General features: G+C 45.7%; 1 protein-coding gene across 1 annotated transcript in view; it reads left to right on the forward strand.

Moving 5' to 3' along the window:
- Positions 1-19547, forward strand: part of pkd2 (polycystic kidney disease 2) — a 62475-nt gene that overhangs the window by 24324 nt on the left and 18604 nt on the right. Inside the window, exons 3-7 of the mRNA XM_086005918.1 lie at positions 2633-2766; positions 6840-7090; positions 8663-8887; positions 11748-11976; positions 19340-19510. Of these exons, the coding sequence (XP_085862044.1) occupies positions 2633-2766; positions 6840-7090; positions 8663-8887; positions 11748-11976; positions 19340-19510 (1010 nt within the window). The remainder of the gene's footprint in view (positions 1-2632; positions 2767-6839; positions 7091-8662; positions 8888-11747; positions 11977-19339; positions 19511-19547) is intronic.

Here is a 19547-nt window from a genome sequence, read left to right on the forward strand (position 1 = left end):
GAAGCGGGCAGACCACTTTCTGTGCCATTGACACAGACAGGCTGATGCTCACATGTGAGATTAACGATTCTAATGTCAATTTGTTCAATGATAATCAGTAGATTATTTGGAAAACAATCAGCTTGTATATTATCAAGAATGATCTTTTGAAAGTTATTTTGCACGATTAAAAACTGGCGAGCAGAAATCTTGCAAGGGATGTTTTGCATCTGTTTTGGATACTTGCTAAGAATAAAGTGATGGCTGTTCTCCCCATTCAACCCATCAACTCCTTGCGGATTTGTGTTGGTCTTTGAAGTACAAGATTATTGAAGAAAATCAGTAATTAACGGAGAGGTGTTGCAGAGCATGTTAGTGGTTCAGCAAACTGCACCGAAGAGTGGTGGGGTGTGGGTTTTGCCCCTAGTTCCCCTCACTGCAAGTCCCCAGGATGTGCTAGGGAGGGTAGAATTAGTCACAGTTCCTGATCATTAATGGCGATGCCAGTTTGTGGACGTTCAGCAATGAACAAATCCGGCTTGGCTGAGATGGCACCCATGGGTTGGACAGTTTGCTCACACTCGCTGTTTAGTTGAGTTCACCTGCGAAAGTGGCAAATCGTGCAAAATACTAAGGGCGGCTGGAACTTAAAACATTCCAGACATGTGCTTTCAGGAAGAAGGAGAAAATAGGTGGAAAAAGAGGAAAGGGAAAAAAGCATTTTCTGCAGGGCTGTCTACATGTGACTCCGTGATGTGGATCATCTGGATACAAAGTGAAGCAAGTTTTCTTTTTTGAAGCTTGAGATCAGAATCAAGCTCTGTTAAAAGAAAGACTTGCATTTCTATAGCGCCTCTCAGGACCTCCCAAAGTGCTTTACAGCCGATGTGAAGTGCAGTCACTGTTGTAATGAAGGAAACGTGGCAGCCAATTTGTGCACAGCAAGCTCCCACAAACAGCGATGTGATAATAACCAGATCATCTGTTTTAGTGACGTTGGTCGAGGGATAAACGTTGGCCCCGGACACCGGGGAGAACTCCCCTGCTCTTCTTCGAAATAGTGGCTGTGGGATCTTTTACATCCACCTGAGAGAGCAGACGGGGCCTTGGTTTAACGTCTCATCCGAAAGACGGAACCTCCAACAGTGCAGCGCTCCCTCAGTCCCGCACCGTCAGCCTAGATTTTTGTGTCAGCTTGGATTGTTGTGCTCAAGTCTCTGGAGTGGGACTTGAATCCACAACCTTCTGACCCAGAGACCAGAGCGCTGCCCACTGAGCCACAGCTGACACAAAAAATCCTGGTCTGGGATTCTGCCATCCACAAAGGATGAATAATTAACCCTCCTAATGATGAATCGTATAGTGCACCTATTGCCCCACTCTGCATACTGTGGGCTCGTGCTCCTGGATCGCCACACATTGTGGTGGAAACAGAGGTGCTTGGTTATCCCAGCTGCCTGGTTGTTGCAAACAAATGAATGCAATGGCTAAGGTGCTGTGAACCTGGGTAGACCAGATCCTACTTTCCACACTGAAAGCTAACATAAGAGTTATTTTGATAGAGTAAATGAGGAGATGAGGCACTGTTTCCAGTGTGGGGGGGGGGGGGTGTGTCGGTAACCAGACGAGACAGATTTAAGGTGATTGGCAAAAGGACCAGAAGGGAAACGAGGACATTTTTTTTTTTTTTTACACGCAGCGAGTTGTTGTGATCTGGAATGCTGCCTGAAAGGGCGGTCATATCACAGCCACAAGGTCGCAGAGTCTGGTCTTGTTGAGAGTAGGACAAACGAGACATAGCATGGAAGTCTCAAGCTCGATATATTGAGGAAAATAAGATCCACCGTGAAGGAGTTGAAACTCTGGTTTTACATTCGATGGTTGCAGTTTGAGCCAGCAGAAACTCAATTTTGAGTGCCTTTTAATTTATACAGTATTCACATTTCTTGACCCCCAATAGTTAAAATCTACCAAGCTTTATTTTAACAAAGGAGGAGTTAACCCTGTTTATTATAAATTATTCAACACCTCCATTTAAGATAGCAGATAAATAATACTGTGCAGATTAGCTTCTCGGCTAATGTTTGCAGCATTCTCGTCTCCTGTACTGATCACATTGGGATTCCACTGGAATCCCAATCACTGACTGTCCTCCAAAATGGGAGCGAAGTGCAGAGGGTGTAATATACAGTATAAGAACATAAGAATTAGGAGCAGTAGGCGCTCTGGCCCATCGAGTCTGGCCCATCGAGCCTGCTCCACCTCTGCTGTTGGGTCAGTGATGAGGCGTTGGTTTTTTATGTTGCGTGCGTCCCACGATTCCGTCCATCTGGATAGTGTGTTGATAGCAGCATGTATGGCCGGTGCGATTTTAAGTGCTTTCGTGGTGGGGTTTTTCGAGTCGTCGTGAATGGGAAGGTCGATGTTGCTCCTGATTTTTGCCATCTCACGGAGCACGGTGGTATCGCAGCGAATGGCAAAAGCCCCTCAAATAATGCAGTTCAACAGACCCAGTCACTTAAATTTGTGCATCATTGCTTTCACGTGCAGGAGGACCCCAGGAGCTGGTTTAAAATGTGTGTGTCTAGTTTAAAAGTTAGAGTGAACAGTAAAACAGTAAGATTTCCATTCACTTTTTGTCTTTCTGTTGCAGTGACCTATGGGATGGTCAGCTCCAATATGTACTACTACACCAAAGTCATGTCCAGTCTTTTCCTGGACACGCCTTTCTCCGAAAATGAGAGAACCAACTTCAGGAGTGTGTCCAACATGGATGATTTCTGGAAGGTACAGTTGCAGATTAGATGCTTTAAAAGTAATATGAGTGAAACCGCAGCCACAAAAGGACAATGGTCTATTCCAATCTTTCTATCAGAGGAGCAATCTTGAACTCCAGGTAAGTATTTAGTTTTACATCGAGTCTACAGCACAGAAACAGGCCCAACTACCCACAAGAATCAGGGTCGACAATTCTGCCACGAGGATATTGGAGCTGGATTTAGTCCAAGCACCGGGAGCCTGCTCAGACTCCCTATTCCGAGGAGCCCACTAAGCCAGCACCAATACAAAGCAGCTTTGCTTCGATTTCACGTTCCTCAGTTTTAATATCCCCAGTCAGTGCAATCAAGGCAGGAGCATGAATAGCAAGGGCAACAATTAGTGATGGATTCACTTGGAAAGAGCCCTGCCAAAAGACACAAATATCCAGCAAGGTTGGAGAGGAGGAGAACGTAGTATCGTTACACACTCACTGGTGGCAGCTGTGGCTCAGTGGGTAGCACTCTCTCTCGCCTGAGGTCAGAAGGTTGTGGGTTCAAATCCCCCTGCAGAAACTTGAGCACAAAAATCCAGGCCAACACGCCAGTGCAGTACTGAGGGAGCGCCGCACTGTCGGAGTGGCACTACTGGAGCGCCGCACCGCCAGAGGGGCAACACAGAGGGAGCGTCGGAACAGAGCCCATCACTTGTGCACCAGCTCCGCTGTGGATGGGCCAATTGCTCTCTGCCATCATCCCTGTGTCTGAGCTATTTGGAATAATCCTCCCATTCTCGGAACTGTTGTCATTCTTCGATGCAATTTTATTCAGGTCCTTAATGCTCTTTATGAGCATAATCAAAAATACTAAACTTCTTTTATATTAAAAAAAAATATTCTGACAGCATAAGATGACGGAGTTTTACAGCACAGAAGCTGATCCATGCAGTGTTTATGCTCCACACCAGCCTCCTCTCGGTCTTCAGCTCACCCTGTCAACATATCTTTCTATTCCTTTCTCCCTCGCTTTTTTTTAATCTAGCTTCCCCTTAAATGCATCTATACTATTCGCCTCAACCACTCCCTGTGATAGCGAGTTCCACATTCTCACCTCTCACCATGGCATAGAATATAAGAGCAGGGTGGTTATGATGGAGCTGTACAAAACGCTAGTTAGGCCACAGCTGGAATACTGTGTGCAGTTCTAGTCGCCACACTATAGGAAGGACGTGATTGCTTTGGAGAGGGTGCAGAGGAGATTCACCAGGATGTTACCTGGGCTGGAGCGCTTCAGCTATGAAGAAAGACTGGACAGGCTGGGGTTGTTTTCCTTGGAGCAGAGAAGGCTGAGGGGGGACCTGATTGAGGTGTACAAAATTATGAGGGGCATAGATAGGGTAGATAGAAAGGAACTTTTTCCCTTAGTAGAGGGGTCAATAACAAGGGGGCATAGATTCAAGGTAAGGGGCAGGAGGTTTAGAGGGGATTTGAGGAAGAACTTTTTCACCCAGAGGGTGGTTGGAATCTGGAACTCACTGCCTGAAAGGGTGGTAGAGGCAGGAACCCTCACAACATTCAAGAAGCATTTGGATGAGCACTTGAAATGCCATAGCATACAAGGCTACGGACCAAATGTTGGAAAATGGGATTAGATTAGACAGGGCTTGATGGCCGGCGCGGACGCGATGGGCCGAAGGGCCTCTTTCTGTGCTGTATAACTCTGTGACTCTATGGTCTGCACCCTCTGCAGGGCCTGAAGAGAGAAACTGAAAAACAGAAGGGCTCCCAAATCTCTGGATGGTGAGACATCTTCAGGATTTAACCCTGGACATTGCTGATGGCCTTTCCAATGGTGCCATCCCCATCCCAGGAACCCCTTGGAGAAATTGAGCAGCAAACCCCATTGCTTGCTATTTCACTACAAGGATCTCCAGGCTGATACCTGGGATGGCAGGAATGACGTATGAGGAGAGATTGGGTCGATTAGGCTTATATTCGCTAGAGTTTAGAAGAATGAGAGGGGATCTCATTGAAACTTATAAAATTCTGAACAGGACTAGACAGACTAGATGCAGGAAGGATGTTCCTGATGGCCGGGGAGTCCAGAACCAGGGGTCACAGTCTAAGGATAAGGGGTAAGCCATTTAGGACAGAGATGAGGAATTTCTTCACCCAGAGAGAGGTGAACCTGTGGAATTCTCTACCACACAGGACAGTTGAGGCCAATTCATTAAATATATTCAAGAAGGAGTTGGATATATTTCTTAAGGCTAAAGGGATCAAGGGATATGGGGAGAAGGCAGGGACAGGGTTCTGAGTTTGGATGATCAGCCATGATCTCATTGAATGGCGGAGCAGGCTCGAGGGGCCGAATGGCCTACCCCTGCTCCTATCTTCTATGTTTCTGTGGTACATCGAGTTACGCCAAGTCTACAGCACAAAAACAGGCCATTCGGTCCAGCAGCTCCGTGCCAGTGTTTATGCTCCACACCAGCCTCCTCCCATCCCTTTTCATCTCACCCTATCAGCATATCCTTCTATTCCTTTCTCCCTCATGTGCTTATCTAGCTTCCCCTTAAATGCATCGATGCTATTGGGGGAAACTGCAAATTGTTCAAATGTTTGGAAGATACATCAGAGTATATTATTACACGGGGTTTGTTACGAGCGACATTTCCTCTGGGCTGCGCGGCCGCACAGCTGTCTGCTGGTCCCATGCAGCCCGGGACCGATGAATGGGCTGCGCAGCCTGTTAAAGGGACAGCGCGCTCAAATTTAAAATTAGGGGGAGCATTGGTTATGAGTAGTTTAGTTTCTAGAATCCATATCCTCATATCTGCTTGTATTTTGTAATTTAATTAGTGGTCTTATTTATTTATAAAGTTACTAGAAGTTGGATACATCAAACTTTTCATTTATTGCAAGAAGGCTAGGCAGTTGGCAGCTTAAAAGTGCAATTGTAAGTAACTTGGAGAGTTTTTTTTCCAGGGATGGCAGTGCAGTTGGAAGGGGATAGGGGGATGTATGAGGTGAGGCAGGTAAAGAAGAGTTTAAATAGCAAAACGCATGGCAATTTGAGAAGTTGAGTTATTTGGGGAATAGTTTCTGTGCAGTACAGGCTAAGGAGCTGGGAGACGCAAAGCTGAGGCACTATAGCGTAGCCACTGGTGGGAGGGTATGCTTACCACTTGGCAAGTTTCCATTACAAGCGTGGGAATTAATATTAGAATGAAAGACTTGTATTTACATAGCGCCTTTCACGACCTCAGGACGTCCCAAAGCGCTTCACAGCCAATGAGGTACTTTTGAAGTGTGGTCACTGTTGTAATGTGGGAAACGCGGCAGCCAATTTGCGCACAGCAAGCTCCCACAGACAGCCATGTGGTAATGACCAGATAATCTGTTTGTGTTATGTTGATTGAGGGATAAATATTGGCCAGAACACCGGGGAGAACTCCCCTGCTCTTCTTTGAAATAGTGTCATGGGATCTTTTACATCCACCTGAGAGCAGACAGGGCCTCGGTTTAACGCCTCATCTGAAAGATGTCACCTCCGACAGTGCAGCACTCCCTCAGTATTGAAACTGGAGTGTCAGCCTAGGTCTTCATGCTCAGTTCTCTGGAGTGACTCAGTGGGTTCCCAATCTAGAGACTTGAGCGCAAAATTCCAGGCTGACTCTCCCAGTGTAGTACTGTGGGAGCGCTGCACTGTCGGAGGTGCCGTCTTTCGGATGAGACGTTAAAGCGAGACCCCGTCTGCTCTGTGCGCAAATTGGCTGCTGCGCTTCCTACAATACAACAGTGACCACACTTCAAAAGTACTTCATTGGTTGTAAAACGCTTTGGGACGTCCGGTGGTCGTGAAAGGCGTCATATAAATACTTTGTGAACTTCATCCAATCCAATTGGATAGAATGCATAAATAACCCCCTTGTATAAATTTGTGGGGTGGAGAATCTTATTCAAGTAGAAATTAGAAGATTGTTCATAATTTGAATAAAGATCACTTGTACACACTTCCAGAAGGTTGTTTAGCTGTTGGTAGATTGTGTGGACAATTGGACGCAACCCAATGTGCATCTGTTAATTTTCTTTTCTCTCCTAGTTCACAGACGGTCCTTTGCTCGACGGGCTTTATTGGGACCTGTGGTACAATAATGAAACACTGGCTGAGAACAGAAGTTTCATTTATTATGAGAATCTGCTTTTGGGAGTGCCTCGTATCAGGCAGCTGAAAGTGAAGAATGAATCTTGTAAAATACATGAAGACCTGAAAGATGAAATCAGGGAATGCTATGATGTCTATTCAGTTGCAAATGAAGATACTGCATCATTTGGCCTTATGAATGGAACAGCGTATGTATCATTTTACTTTTGATTCCTGCTATAGGTCTATGAAAATTATTTATAATGAGCATCATTTTATAGGTTGATCAATGTAGAGCATAATTGAAGACCTATTCTTCATAAAATGAATTTGTGCTGGACATTAGATATGGGATTGCTTGGATCCTGAGTTTCTTTCCTCAATGGTGACATTTGCCCAGTGCACTAAAGGCGATGGATGTTGCTGTGACTGTTTCCCCCTAAGCATTATCCTGCTTGTGAATTTTCAGGCTGTAAATTTGGTTTTGTGCTTTGAATACATTTATAGCAAAGTGGATCGACACTGACGTTAAAATCCCTGAACAGCTTTGAGAAGGAAATACGGGATAATTCTATAATCCGTACTCTCAAGGGGCGTGGGTCAGAGAATTGGGGTTGTAGCCCAATTGTTGAGCCACCTCTACGAGTGTACTTTCTGGTGGGATCACGTCTAAGTTTCATCTTCCTCAGTTTGGAGCTAAAGCTGAACTCCACTGGTAAAAAGAAAGAACAACTTGTATTGCTATAGCACCTTGCACAACCTCAGGACGTCCCAAATGTTGATTGAGGGATAAATATTGGCCAGGACGCCGGGGAGAATTCCCCTGTTCTTCTTCGAAATAGTGCCATGAGCTCTTTCTCCATCTGAGAGGGCAGACGGGGCCTCGGATTAACGTCTCATCCAAAAGGCGGTGCTCCCTCAGTACTACCCCTTCGACAGTGCGGCCCTCCCTCGGTACTGCCCCTCCGACAGTGCGGCCCTCCCTCGGTGCGGCCCCTCCGACAGTGCGGCCCTCCCTCGGTACTGCCCCTCCGACAGTGCGGCCCTCCCTCGGTACTGCCCCTCCGACAGTGCGGCCCTCCCTCGGTACTGCCCCTCCGACAGTGCGGCCCTCCCTCGGTACTGCCCCTCCGACAGTGTGGCCCTGGAGTGTCGGCCTAGATTTTTGTGCTCCAGTCTCTTGAATGGGAATTGAACCCACAACCTTCTGACTCGAGGTGAGAGTGCTGCCCACTGAGCCACGGCTGACACACTGGTGATTTCTTATAGGTTATTTCTAATGCTGACTATCAACTGGTTCCAGTTGTTGATTTAAGATAATTCACTAAATCTTTTTCAAATGCTTCGATAGCCATAGTTGGTTGTCGTGCCGCGAGGAGTGGTGCAGAGCCAGATCGAGCCAGACAGACTCCTGGTCTGTGCTGAGCCAGGTTGTCGTGGTGGTGCCACAAGTTGCCTTAGTGACGACACTACAAGCGGGGAGGGGACCCAAAATAATCCACCAGGATTCCTGCTCTGGATTGGCATCTCAAACATGACTCGGGGAGTGAGCGTAGGGGAGTGAGCGTCTGTGTCAATCAGTTGAAGACACAATCAGGCTGAGCTGAGAGATCGTCCCTAGTCTAATAGTCTGCTAACACTTGCTGTCCTGGGTCACTAAAGAACGGCTGCTGGAACAAACCCTGTGGAACCCTGCTGCAGGAAGAGTTTTGTATCTTCAACTGTAAGCAGAAATATTTTTTTGAGGTAATTGTTTTACTTTTTTTTTCCACAAAACGCAGCTGGATTTATACAAGTGCGAGAGATTTGAAAGAGACCAGCTACTGGGGCTTAGTTGCTACTTACAGTGGAGCAGGATATTACTCGGACCTGGCGAGAAACCGAGATGAAACAGCAACAAAGTTAAAAGTGCTGAAGGAGAATCTCTGGCTTGATCGAGGCACCCGGGTTGTGTTGATCGATTTCTCTGTCTACAACGCCAACATTAACTTGTTTTGCGTGATCAGGTACGGCCAGCAATTGTAAATGTCTTTTCGTTTGTCAGCTGTGCGGGAAACGTGATGCCCTGGAATTTGCGGTGGGTCGTACCCCTTTGAAACTATCTACAAGTTCAGGATGTAGCGCGAGCGCACCCTAACGGGGAAATCCTGAAGCTGCAGTCAGTCATTCGCTGCTCCGACACTGGCTGCGCTGTGACTCCACCCACAGCCGGCAATCCGTGTAATCAGGGAAATCAGGAAAACTGACGAAAACTTCGGCTCTTCCGCGGTAATACCGCAGTTAAATTCCCCATTAACAGTTAGACCCTTTTGGGTTAGGTGTTCCTGGGGCTTTAACAGCGTATTGACTGCTAAACAAACGATACGGCCCTGAAAAACTCTAACATTTTGTGGAGTGTCAAATTTATCCATTTTAATAAAAATAAAAAAATAAATTTTTTTTTAATGAAACTTAAAGTTTTTAATTTAAAAAAAAGTCTTCATCGTTATTTCAGGTTTGCCTTTTCCCCGTGTAAGAGCCCCAATCTTTGTTTTTGCTCTCTAACATTAAAAAAAAAAGTCAGAATCGAAAGAGTTTCTTCACTTACAATTTCAGATCATAACCTCGGCCCCTATTACATTTTTACTTATTTTTTATCCACACCTTTGTTTTGGCCCCCCCCCCCCCTTTTCTTTCTCCCACATGGCAGCTGTCTCTCATTCTGCCAGCACATTTCACACCTAATCTAGAGCCGTCTTTTGTCTCTTTACTAGTCCGCTCACCATCTCGTCTGGTTTTGAATACCTCTTAATGTCTCTTCACTTCTCTTGTTCTTTCATCCCCATTTCCCAGCCCCCAAACTGGCCTTTTAATCTGTTTCATTTCCTGTGTTTTTTCAGTCCTGACGAAGGGTTTCGACCTGAAACGTTGACTCTCTTTCTCTCTCCACGGATGTTGCCCGGGCCTGCTGAGTTTTTCCAGCATTTTCTGTTATTTCTTCATTTCCTGGTTCCCGGTCTGTGAGAATTCTGCATTGTGATTGGCTGCTTAGACAACTTGTTGACATCACAGCAGCTCGCGTTTGGGATTCCCTGTTAACTCTCGGATCTCAACTGGACGTCGGAAAAGCCCATCTTCTCGCCACAGATCTTTGTGGGAAGCTCACTTCGGGGCCAGCGGCGAACGCCTTTGATTCGCAGCTGACCGCAAATTACGGGCCATTAGAATTTTTAAAAGAACAAAGTACCTGTAATGTTTCACTGGCTTTCCTCGTAGGTGGCGCAGCCTGCAGTAGCTTAAGGGTAGGAAGATGTGATTGTACCTGTATTGTGCTCTGTAGGTAGGTTAATGCCATAAATCAGCAGTTGGTGGAGAGCTGTGTTACCCAGCTGCACAGTGCAAGTCATCCCTCGTCAATCACTCTACAATCAGCAGTTGGTGGAGAGCTGTGTTACCCAGCTGCACAGTGCAAGTCATCCCTCGTCAATCACTCTACAATCGGCAGTCGGTGGAGAGCTGTGTTACCCAGCTGCACAGTGCAAGTCATCCCTTGTCAATCACTCTACAATCGGCAGTCGGTGGAGAGCTGTGTTACCCAGCTGCGCAGTGCAAGTCATCCCTCGTCAATCACTCTACAATCAGCAGTTGGTGGCGAGCTGTGTTACCCAGCTGCACAGTGCAAGTCATCCCTCGTCAATCACTCTACAATCATGTTCATGCAAAGTCTTTAGTTTTTGCTTGTAAAAAAAAAAGGAATTATCCAGTATTGGGATTAAAATTGCTTACTTCCTAACAGTTTTTTTTTTGCACAATTTTAATTGTGATTAATCAACTTTGAGTGAAGAGGAATAGACATAATTCAGACTTTCTGATGGTCGGCGAGGGGACAAATCAGAAGTGGGATTTTTTTTTTTTTACAACGTAGTTCAAAATTATAATGAAAGTTGCCATCTTTTATATAAAAAAAAAGGATCAAAATTAGTCAAAGCACAAAATTATCATTGGTCCTCACAAGTACCAAGGACAGCGTAGGCCTTTTAATATTTGAAAGTATGAGAAATCAGAAAGCGACAGATGTGAAGATGTCTTTGTGAAAGTCGATTGTAGACAAATCCTGATCTAAGAAACTTGCAATGTGGAGCAGTCGGTAAAGAAAAGTGACTTGAAGAAACCCAGAGCAGATGGGATACACGCTGGAATCTCGGTGAAGTGACTGAAGACACTGATGAAGCTGTGGTTCATGTTTCTTAGGTGCGCCGTAGGTACAAGGACTGCCCGCGTCCATCAGATTATTGAGGAGGAACGAATGAGGCTATGGCTCCGACAATACATCGTGGCCCAGCATTTCTGCAGGAGTTCTTATGTACCCTTGTCGGAGAAATGGATGTTGACGTCATTCCTCTGGGGGTTGCCCCGATCTCTCTCTCAAAGTACAGCGGAAGATTGTGACCCCCCGCCCACAAGGGACCTCGGGGCACGTGGCTCTTAGGAGGCTGAAGCTTTTGTTCACTAATTACTTTATTTTGAGCTTGAACATTCTCATCTGCACCTTCGGCCTCAATAATGTTATTGGCCCTAAAAAAAATTTTTTTTTAATCTCTTTCCGCTCGATGTAAGAACTGAGCTCAGTCATACATGCCGAGGCTTCCGATGAATCCTGTAGGCGCGGCCATGCACGTCAGATATAATGTACGTTTTTCAGTTAAGTGTATGCAAGCATTTATCCTTTTATCATGCAGACTGTGTGGGTAGTATGATGTATCTTGTCCATTTACATTCACTTGTATTATGTTTTAATGTATTCTCTGTTAAATCGGGAATCCGCTCGTGTTAGTCATTGTTAATGATCAGTGTTTTCAAAAGCTGATTTTTGTCCCAAATGCGCAGGTTGGTGGTTGAGTTCCCGGCAACAGGAGGTGCTCTTTCATCTTGGCAGTTTCAGACAGTGAAACTTATTCGCTACATCTCCTCATTTGACTATTTCCTGGCAGCCTGTGAAATTGCCTTCTGTATTTTCATCTTTTACTACATAGTCGAGGAGGTTCTGGAGATCCACATTCACAAGCTGCATTACTTCAAGAGTGTCTGGAACTGTTTGGATATTCTGATCATTGTGGTAGGTGTCCAGCAGTGAATATGATGCATTCATTTTGCTGCGTTATCTGCTAAAACTGCCCAAAATGCTGACTAAATGTTAGCATTTATATAAAAGAAAAAGTCTTGCATTTCTATAACGTCTTTCACCACCTCAGGACGTCCCAAAGCGCTCTACAGCCAATAAAGTACTTTTTGAAGTGTGGTCACTTGTAATGTCAGAAATTTTGGACAGTTTCAATTTCCCAGCCGTCCATCTCTGGCACCTCATTTCAAATCGCACAGACTGAGGGGAGAAGTGTATTTGGGCAGTCTCATTTCAGTTTAGTTTTGAGCAAAGTTGCCTCTAATTTGACACAATTATCAGCCTTGTGCAAAAAGGCCAAAAACTGGCTTGTGTGGGACACAAAAGATGTCACACTAACATAATAAAGGTATTCTCTTGAATTTGGGGCTGAAGCACATTGTTGTGGAAGCGTGAAGGAAGGTTCTTCGCTGTCTAACTGTACTAACTACTGGATAGTAGTCGAAATGTCTGATGGAAATTGCAAACTAATTCATTTTAACAAAAAATAAGATTTTAGACTGGCCAAATTCTAATGTGAGATGCCATCCTATAGATTCGCCATAAGTGCCAGACCAGTTGTGTGGAGGTTCATTTCCAAACGCATTTGACGTAAATGTAATCAAGCTAAAATAGATGGCATTGGACCATGTTAATTAGCTGAGGCAAACTTTGTTTTGGATGGTTTTGGCATTTGCTGTTTCCATTCCAGGCACCCAGTTTGGATAAGAGAAACTCTAGAAGTTTGATTTTCCAGGAGTTTGCTGGCTCCTGGTGGTTCAGCCTATATACAACAAGACCACAGTGTCAGCCAGCAGGTGGCACCCTCACCTCAGAGTCAGAAGGTTGTGGGTTCAAGTCCCACTCCAGAGACTTGAGCACAAAAATCTAGGCCAACACTCCCAGTGCAGTGCTGAGGGTGGGGCAGTACCGAGGGAGCGCCATCTTTCAGATGAAACGTTAAACCCAGGCCCCGTCTGCTCTCGCAGGTGGTCGTAAAAGATCCCAAGGCACTATTTTGAAGAAGAGCAGGGGAGTTCTCCCTGGTATCCTGGCCAATATTTATCCCTCAATCAACATCACTAAAACAGATTATCTGGTCATTATCACATTGCTATTTGTGGGAGCTTGCTGTGCGCAAATTGGCTGCTGCGTTTTCTACATTATAACGGTGACTACACTCCAAAAAGTACTTTGTTGGCTGTAAAGCATTTTCTGACGTCCGGTGGTCGTGAAAGGCGCTGGAAGAATGCAAGTTTGTCTTTTTTTCACAAAGACTTGAACAACATTGCTGCTTCTGGTTCTGTGAATTCTGAAGGATAGTTTTGTCAGGCATTAGTTATCCCTCCAATGAATGTCTCTATGTCATAGTAGACAGGTTACTGCACCAAGTGTCTTTATACTTTAGACCGTGAAGAAGCAGGTGAGAATAGCACTTTGCATGATTACCCATGAGCAGACTGCCAGCCACATCCTCAGGATCTCCAAGTATGGCCACTTCCCAGTCATCAAGGAAGCTGTGTCGAGCGCCAAACTGAAAGCTTCAAGGGGCTTCTGAGATTTCTGACCTGAGTGCAGTGTCTGAGGGTCTTATTTAAGGCTCATGGGGTTAGAAATTCTGCAAAAGTTGAAAAAGTAGTGCCAGGGGCTAATCCTTCTCCTGCCAGGAAGTTCGGCTTTAGCGCTCCAAGAGGGAGGTGGAGCGCTAAATCAAGCGCTCCCACCTCTCTCGGGGTGGTCGTGTGTGAGAGGGGTGGTAGCGGCAGAGCATTGACGAATGTTCAGTGCAGTGCTGCCGGCATCAGAGGCTCCTTCCCTTGCTTAAAGTGAAGGGCCAATGATGGGATGCAAGATTCTTGCTCGTATTTCTGTGGGGCCATGGGACCTACGTGACTTGCATTATAGCCCCAAGCACTGAGTGGAGGGTTGAGTAATTGTGCATCAATCAGACGTGAAAAACATTCAGCAGGCACTAGACTGGTGCGAAGAATAAAGTTTGCCCTACCTGACCACCGCTGCCTTTAAATATCGCTCCCCAAGTGGCCAGCTGAGGTGATGACAACACCTGCTGCTGCTGCCGCTGTTGGCCCCCGGCGATGCAGAAGGGGCCGGGAGCAAATTTTGGTAACGGGGCGCTGCGCACCTGATGACATCATGATCTACGGGGCGCAACAGAGCGAGGCGGTAAGTGTTGGCGCCAGTGCAAAACCGCCACGGAAGTTCGTGTGTGTCGGTGAATTCGCCGCGTCTGGTCGGTAACCCATTAGCGCCCCGTTACCACCCCCCCCCCCTCCCCCGGCAGGTGGGCTAACGGGAGGCGCAAAGCAGCTGAATTTCTAGCACTAAATGTCTCGGCTAAGCTATGGAATTGCTTACTATTTATAAACACAAATTGTGTAATCTGCCTACAGGGTGCAAGGCCTGTCATTTTTCTGCAGGACACCTTACAGAATAAAGAAGCAGTGATGTTCCTGTTGGGTGGGAATGGGCAGCAGCATGTAGTAATAATCTTGGTTTAGGATTTTGTGAGTAAGCTATAAAATATTATCCTAAATTAGAGTATAATCCTTCCAGATTCAGAACCCTGTATTTAGATTGCTGGTAACTTTAATGACCAATTACGAGGAAGGGAAATCTTGGTGATAAGATCTTGGAAGAAAAGTTTGGTGGCTTGGGTGTGAGAGCATCATCTGTGGAGATGAGAATTTATTTATTGATTATGAACCATCTGAACTGAGTTAGAAGGTCGAGGGTTCATCGCGCTGATGGACTTGAGCACATAATTTAGGCTGATGCTTCAGTGCAGAACTCAAGGCTGCATTGTTAGAGTTGTCGTCTCTTAGATGAGAGCTACAGCCCAGGTCTGGTTTGTCTATTCAGATGGGTGTTGGATCCTGTGGCTCTATTTGAGGATAGGATTTTTCTGGTGTCCAACCCAACAGATTAGCTGGCCAGTAGTTTCACTGCTGTTTGTGAAATCACGCTGTGTGCACATTGACTCCCTTGTTTGTTTACAGAACAGTAAATGCATTTTTAAAGTGATTTCTGTGAAGCACTTTGCGGCATTTCTCAAGACCTAAAGAGCTATATAAATACCTCCTAAAGAGCAACTCCAAAACCCACGACCTCTACCGCCCAGAAGGACGAGGGCAGCAGGCGCGTGGGAACACCGCCACCTCCAAGTTCCCCTCCACATCACACACCATCCTGACTTGGAAGTATATCGGCCGTTCCTTCATCATCGCTGGGTCAAAATCCTGGAACTCCCGCCCTAACAGCACTGTGGGAGCACCTTCACCACACGGATTGCAGTGGTTTGCAAAGGCGGCTCACCACCACCTTCTCAAGGGCAATTAGGAAAGGGCAATAAATGCCGGCCTTGCCAGCAACGCCCACATCCCGTGAATAAATTTTAAAAAGGTCTATGCCTGCTTGCCACCTCCCTCCCTTTCCTTTCTCTTTGATGTAATATTATGAAGATCAGTAGTCCAAAAGTTCATTTCCCCTGGGTTAAGAAGAATGAAGTCATTTAACTGTCCTTCACAAGTGGTGAATTTTCCAACTACAGCGGTAGTGTGCTGTACTCGAGGGTGGCTGTGCCAGCAAAGAAGGGAGCATAATTCCATGGTAGCTGGGTGTGTTGATGACTGTGCACGCCATTACGTGACAGACATTGTCTGCCACGAGCCTCACAGCAACTTTCCTGGGGGATTGTGCCGTTGCTGATCTCTCCTTCTCGTGCGTCTTGCCTCCACACTGGCGCAGTTGTTGCTCAAAGCCATTCACTTTTCCTCTGGCTTCAGCAGATTTCCCAACTAGCGATACTGCAGACTTGTGTCTTGATTTGTGTCGCTGGCATCAGCAGTAGGGAAAATGTGAGAATCTATTATTAAGGAGGTAACAGGGCACTTAGAAAATAATAATAGGATTAGGCAGAGTCAGCATGGATTTATGAAAGGGAAATAATGTTTGACGAATCTATTAGAGTTTTTTGAGGTTGTAACTAGCAGAATAGATAAGGGGTAACCAGTGGATGTGGTGTATTTGGATTTTCAGAAGGCATTCGATAAGGTGCCACACGAGATTATTAAACAAAATTAGGGCTCATGGGATTGGGGGTAATAGACTAGCATGGATTGAGGATTGGTTAACGGACAGAAAACAGTAGGAATAAACGGGTCATTTTCGGGCTGGCAGGCTGTAACTAGTGGGGCATCGCAAGGATCAGTGCTTGGGCCTCAGCTATTCACAATCTACATCAATGATTTGGATGAGGGGACCAAATGTAATATATCCAAGTTTGCTGATGGTGCAAAGCTGGGTGGGAATGTAAGTTGTGAGGAGGATGCAAGGAGGCTTCAAGGAGATATAGACAGGCTAAGTGAGTGGGCAAGAACATGGCAAATGGAATACAATGTGGAGCAATGTGAAGTTATCCACTTTGGTAGTAAAAATAGAAAAGCAGAGTATTTTTTAAATGGTGAGAGATTGGGAAATGTTGGTGTTCAGAGGGACCTGGGTGTCCTTGTACACGAATCACTGAAAGTTAACATGCAGGTACAGTAAGCAATTCGGAAAGCAAATGGTATGTTGGCCTTTATTATAAGAGGATTTAAGTATAAGAGTAAAGACGTCCTGCTGCAATTATATAGGGCCCCGGTGAGACCACACCTGGAGTATTGTGTACAGTTTTGGTCTCCTTACCTAAGGAAGGATATACTTGCCATAGAGGGAGTGCAACGAAGGTTCACCAGACTGATTCCTGGGATGGGGGGATTGTCCTATGAGGAGAGATTAAGTAGACTAGGCCTATATTCTTGAGTTTAGAAGAATAAGAGGTGATCTCATTGAAACATACAAAATTCTTACAGGGCTTGACAGGGTAGATGCAGGGAGGATGTTTCCCCTGGCTGGGGAGTCTCGAACCAGGGGTCACAGTCTCAGAATAAGGGGTCGGCCATTCAGGACTGAGATGAGGAGAAATGTCTTCACACAGAGGGTGGTGAATCTTTGGAATTCTCTACCCCAGAGGGCTGTGGAGGCTCAGTCATTGAGTATATTCAAGACAGAGATCGATAGATTTTTTGGACTCTAGGGGAATCGAGGGATATGGGGATAGTGCAGGAAAGTGGAGTTGAGGTAGAAGATTAGCCATGATCTTGTTGAATGGTGGAGCAGGCTCGAGGGGCCGAATGGCTGACTCCTGCTCTTATTTAGGAATCAGCAAAGGAGGACAAAGGGATTAATTAAGAGGGGGAAAATAGATTATGAAAGTAAGCTTGCAGGGAACATAAAAACTGACTGTAAAAGCTTTTATAGATATGTGAAGAGAAAAAGATTGGTGAAGTCAAGCGTAGGTCCCTTGCAGTCAGAATCAGGGGAATTTATAATGGGGAACAAAGAAATGGCAGACCAATTAAATACATATTTTGGTTCTGTCTTCACAAAGGAGGACACAAATAACCTCCCAGAGATGTCGGGGAACATCGGGTCCAATGAGGGGGAGGAACTGAAAGAAATCAGTATTTGTAGGGAAATGGTGTTGGGGAAGTTGATGGGATTGAAGGCCGATAAATCTCAAGGGCCTGATAATCTACATCCTAGGGTACTTAAGGAAGTGGCCCTGGAGATAGTAGATGCATTGCTGGTCATCTTCTAGAACTCGATAGACTCTGGAACAGTACCCATGGATTGGAGGGTAGCTAATGTTACCCCACTATTCAAAAAAGGTGGTAGAGAAAAAGCGGGGAATTATAGACCGGTAAGCCTGACATCGGTAGTGGGGAAAATGCTAGAGTCCATTATAAAAGATGTAATAGCAGAGCACTTGGAAAGCAGTGACAGGATCGGACAAAGTCAACATGGATTTACAAAAGGTAAATCATGCTTGACTAATCTACTGGAATTTTTTGAGGATGTAACTGGTAAAATAGATAAGGGAGAGCCAGTGGATATGGTGTATTTGGACTTTCAGAAGGCTTTCAATAAGGTCCCGCATAAGAGATTAACTTGTAAAATTAAGGCACATGGGATTGGGGGCAAGGTACTGACTTGGATAGAGAACGGGTTGGCAGATAGAAACCGAAGAGTTGGAATACACGGGTCATTTTCCGAGTGGCAGGCAGTGACTAGTGGGGTACCGCAAGGATCGGTCCTAGGACCCCAGTTGTTCACAACATATATTAATGATCTGGACGAGGGAATTGGATGTAGTATCTCCAAATTTGCAGACGACACAAAGCTGGGTGGGAGGGTATGCTGTGAGAAGGATGTTGTGAAACTCCAGTACGATTTGGACAGGTTGGGTGATTGGGCAGAAACATGGCAAATGCACTATAATGTGGATAAATGTGAGGTTATCCACTTTGGTGGCAAAAACAGGAAGGCAGATTATTATTTGAATGGCAATAGATTGGGAGATGGGGAAGTGCAAAGAAACCTGGGTGTTCTTGTGCACCAGTCGCTGAAGGTAAGCATGCAGGTGCAGCAGGCGGTTAAGAAGGCAAATGGTATGTTGGCCTTCGTAGCAGGAGGGTTCGAGTACAGGAACAAGGATGTCTTGTTGCAGTTGTACAGGGCCTTGGTGAGACCGCACCTTGAGTATTGTGTGCAGTTTTGGTCGCCTTATCTGAGGAAGGATGTTCTTGCCATGGAAGGAGTGCAGCGAAGATTCACCAGGCTGATACCTGGGATGGCAGGAATGACGTACGAGGAGCGATTGGGTCGATTGGGCTTGTACTCGCTGGAGTTTAGAAGATTGAGAGGGGATCTAATCGAAACCTATAAAATTCTGTCAGGCCTGGACAGACTGGATGTAGGAAGGATGTTCCCGATGGCTGGGGAGTCCAGAACTAGGGGTCATAGTCTACGGATAAGGGGTAAGCCATTTAGGACTGAGATGAGGAGGAATTTCTTCACCCAGAGAGTGGTGAACCTGTGGAATTCTCTACCATAGAAGGCAGTGGAGGCCAATTCATTAAATATATTCAAGAAGGAGTTGGATATATTTCTTAAGGCTAAAGGGATCAAGGGATATGGGGAGAAGGCAGGAACGGGGTACTGAATTTGGATGATCAGCCATGATCTCATTGAATGGCGGAGCAGGCTCGAGGGGCCGAATGGCCTACTCCTGCTCCTATCTTCTATGTTTCTTATGTTCTTATTGTTGGTCGGCTAATCAATGAACATGACTGCAGGCTCTGATTCTGGGCTGCTCTGCCCTCTCCTCCTAACCCCAATTAAAACGCTCATTGATCCACGCTGTAAAACTTTGCGATGTTGATTCAGCGGAAGTAGTAATTTTTTGTTCTTGGTTTCCCAGCTGTCCTTGGTAGCAGTTTGCATCAATATCTATCGCACATCAATAGTCAACGAGTTACTCGGCGAGTTACTGGAGAACCACAGTTCATACCCGAACCTCGAGTCTCTGGCATATTGGCAGATTCAGTTTAACAACATGGCTGCAGTGGTTGTGTTTTTTGTGTGGATTAAGGTATGTTTATAGTTAAACTATATAACTTGAACATCCA

The sequence above is a fragment of the Somniosus microcephalus genome, chromosome 2, assembly GCF_052327205.1.
Source record: "Somniosus microcephalus isolate GS21.2 chromosome 2, FLI_Smic_1.0, whole genome shotgun sequence".
NCBI classification, from domain to species: domain Eukaryota; kingdom Metazoa; phylum Chordata; class Chondrichthyes; order Squaliformes; family Somniosidae; genus Somniosus; species Somniosus microcephalus.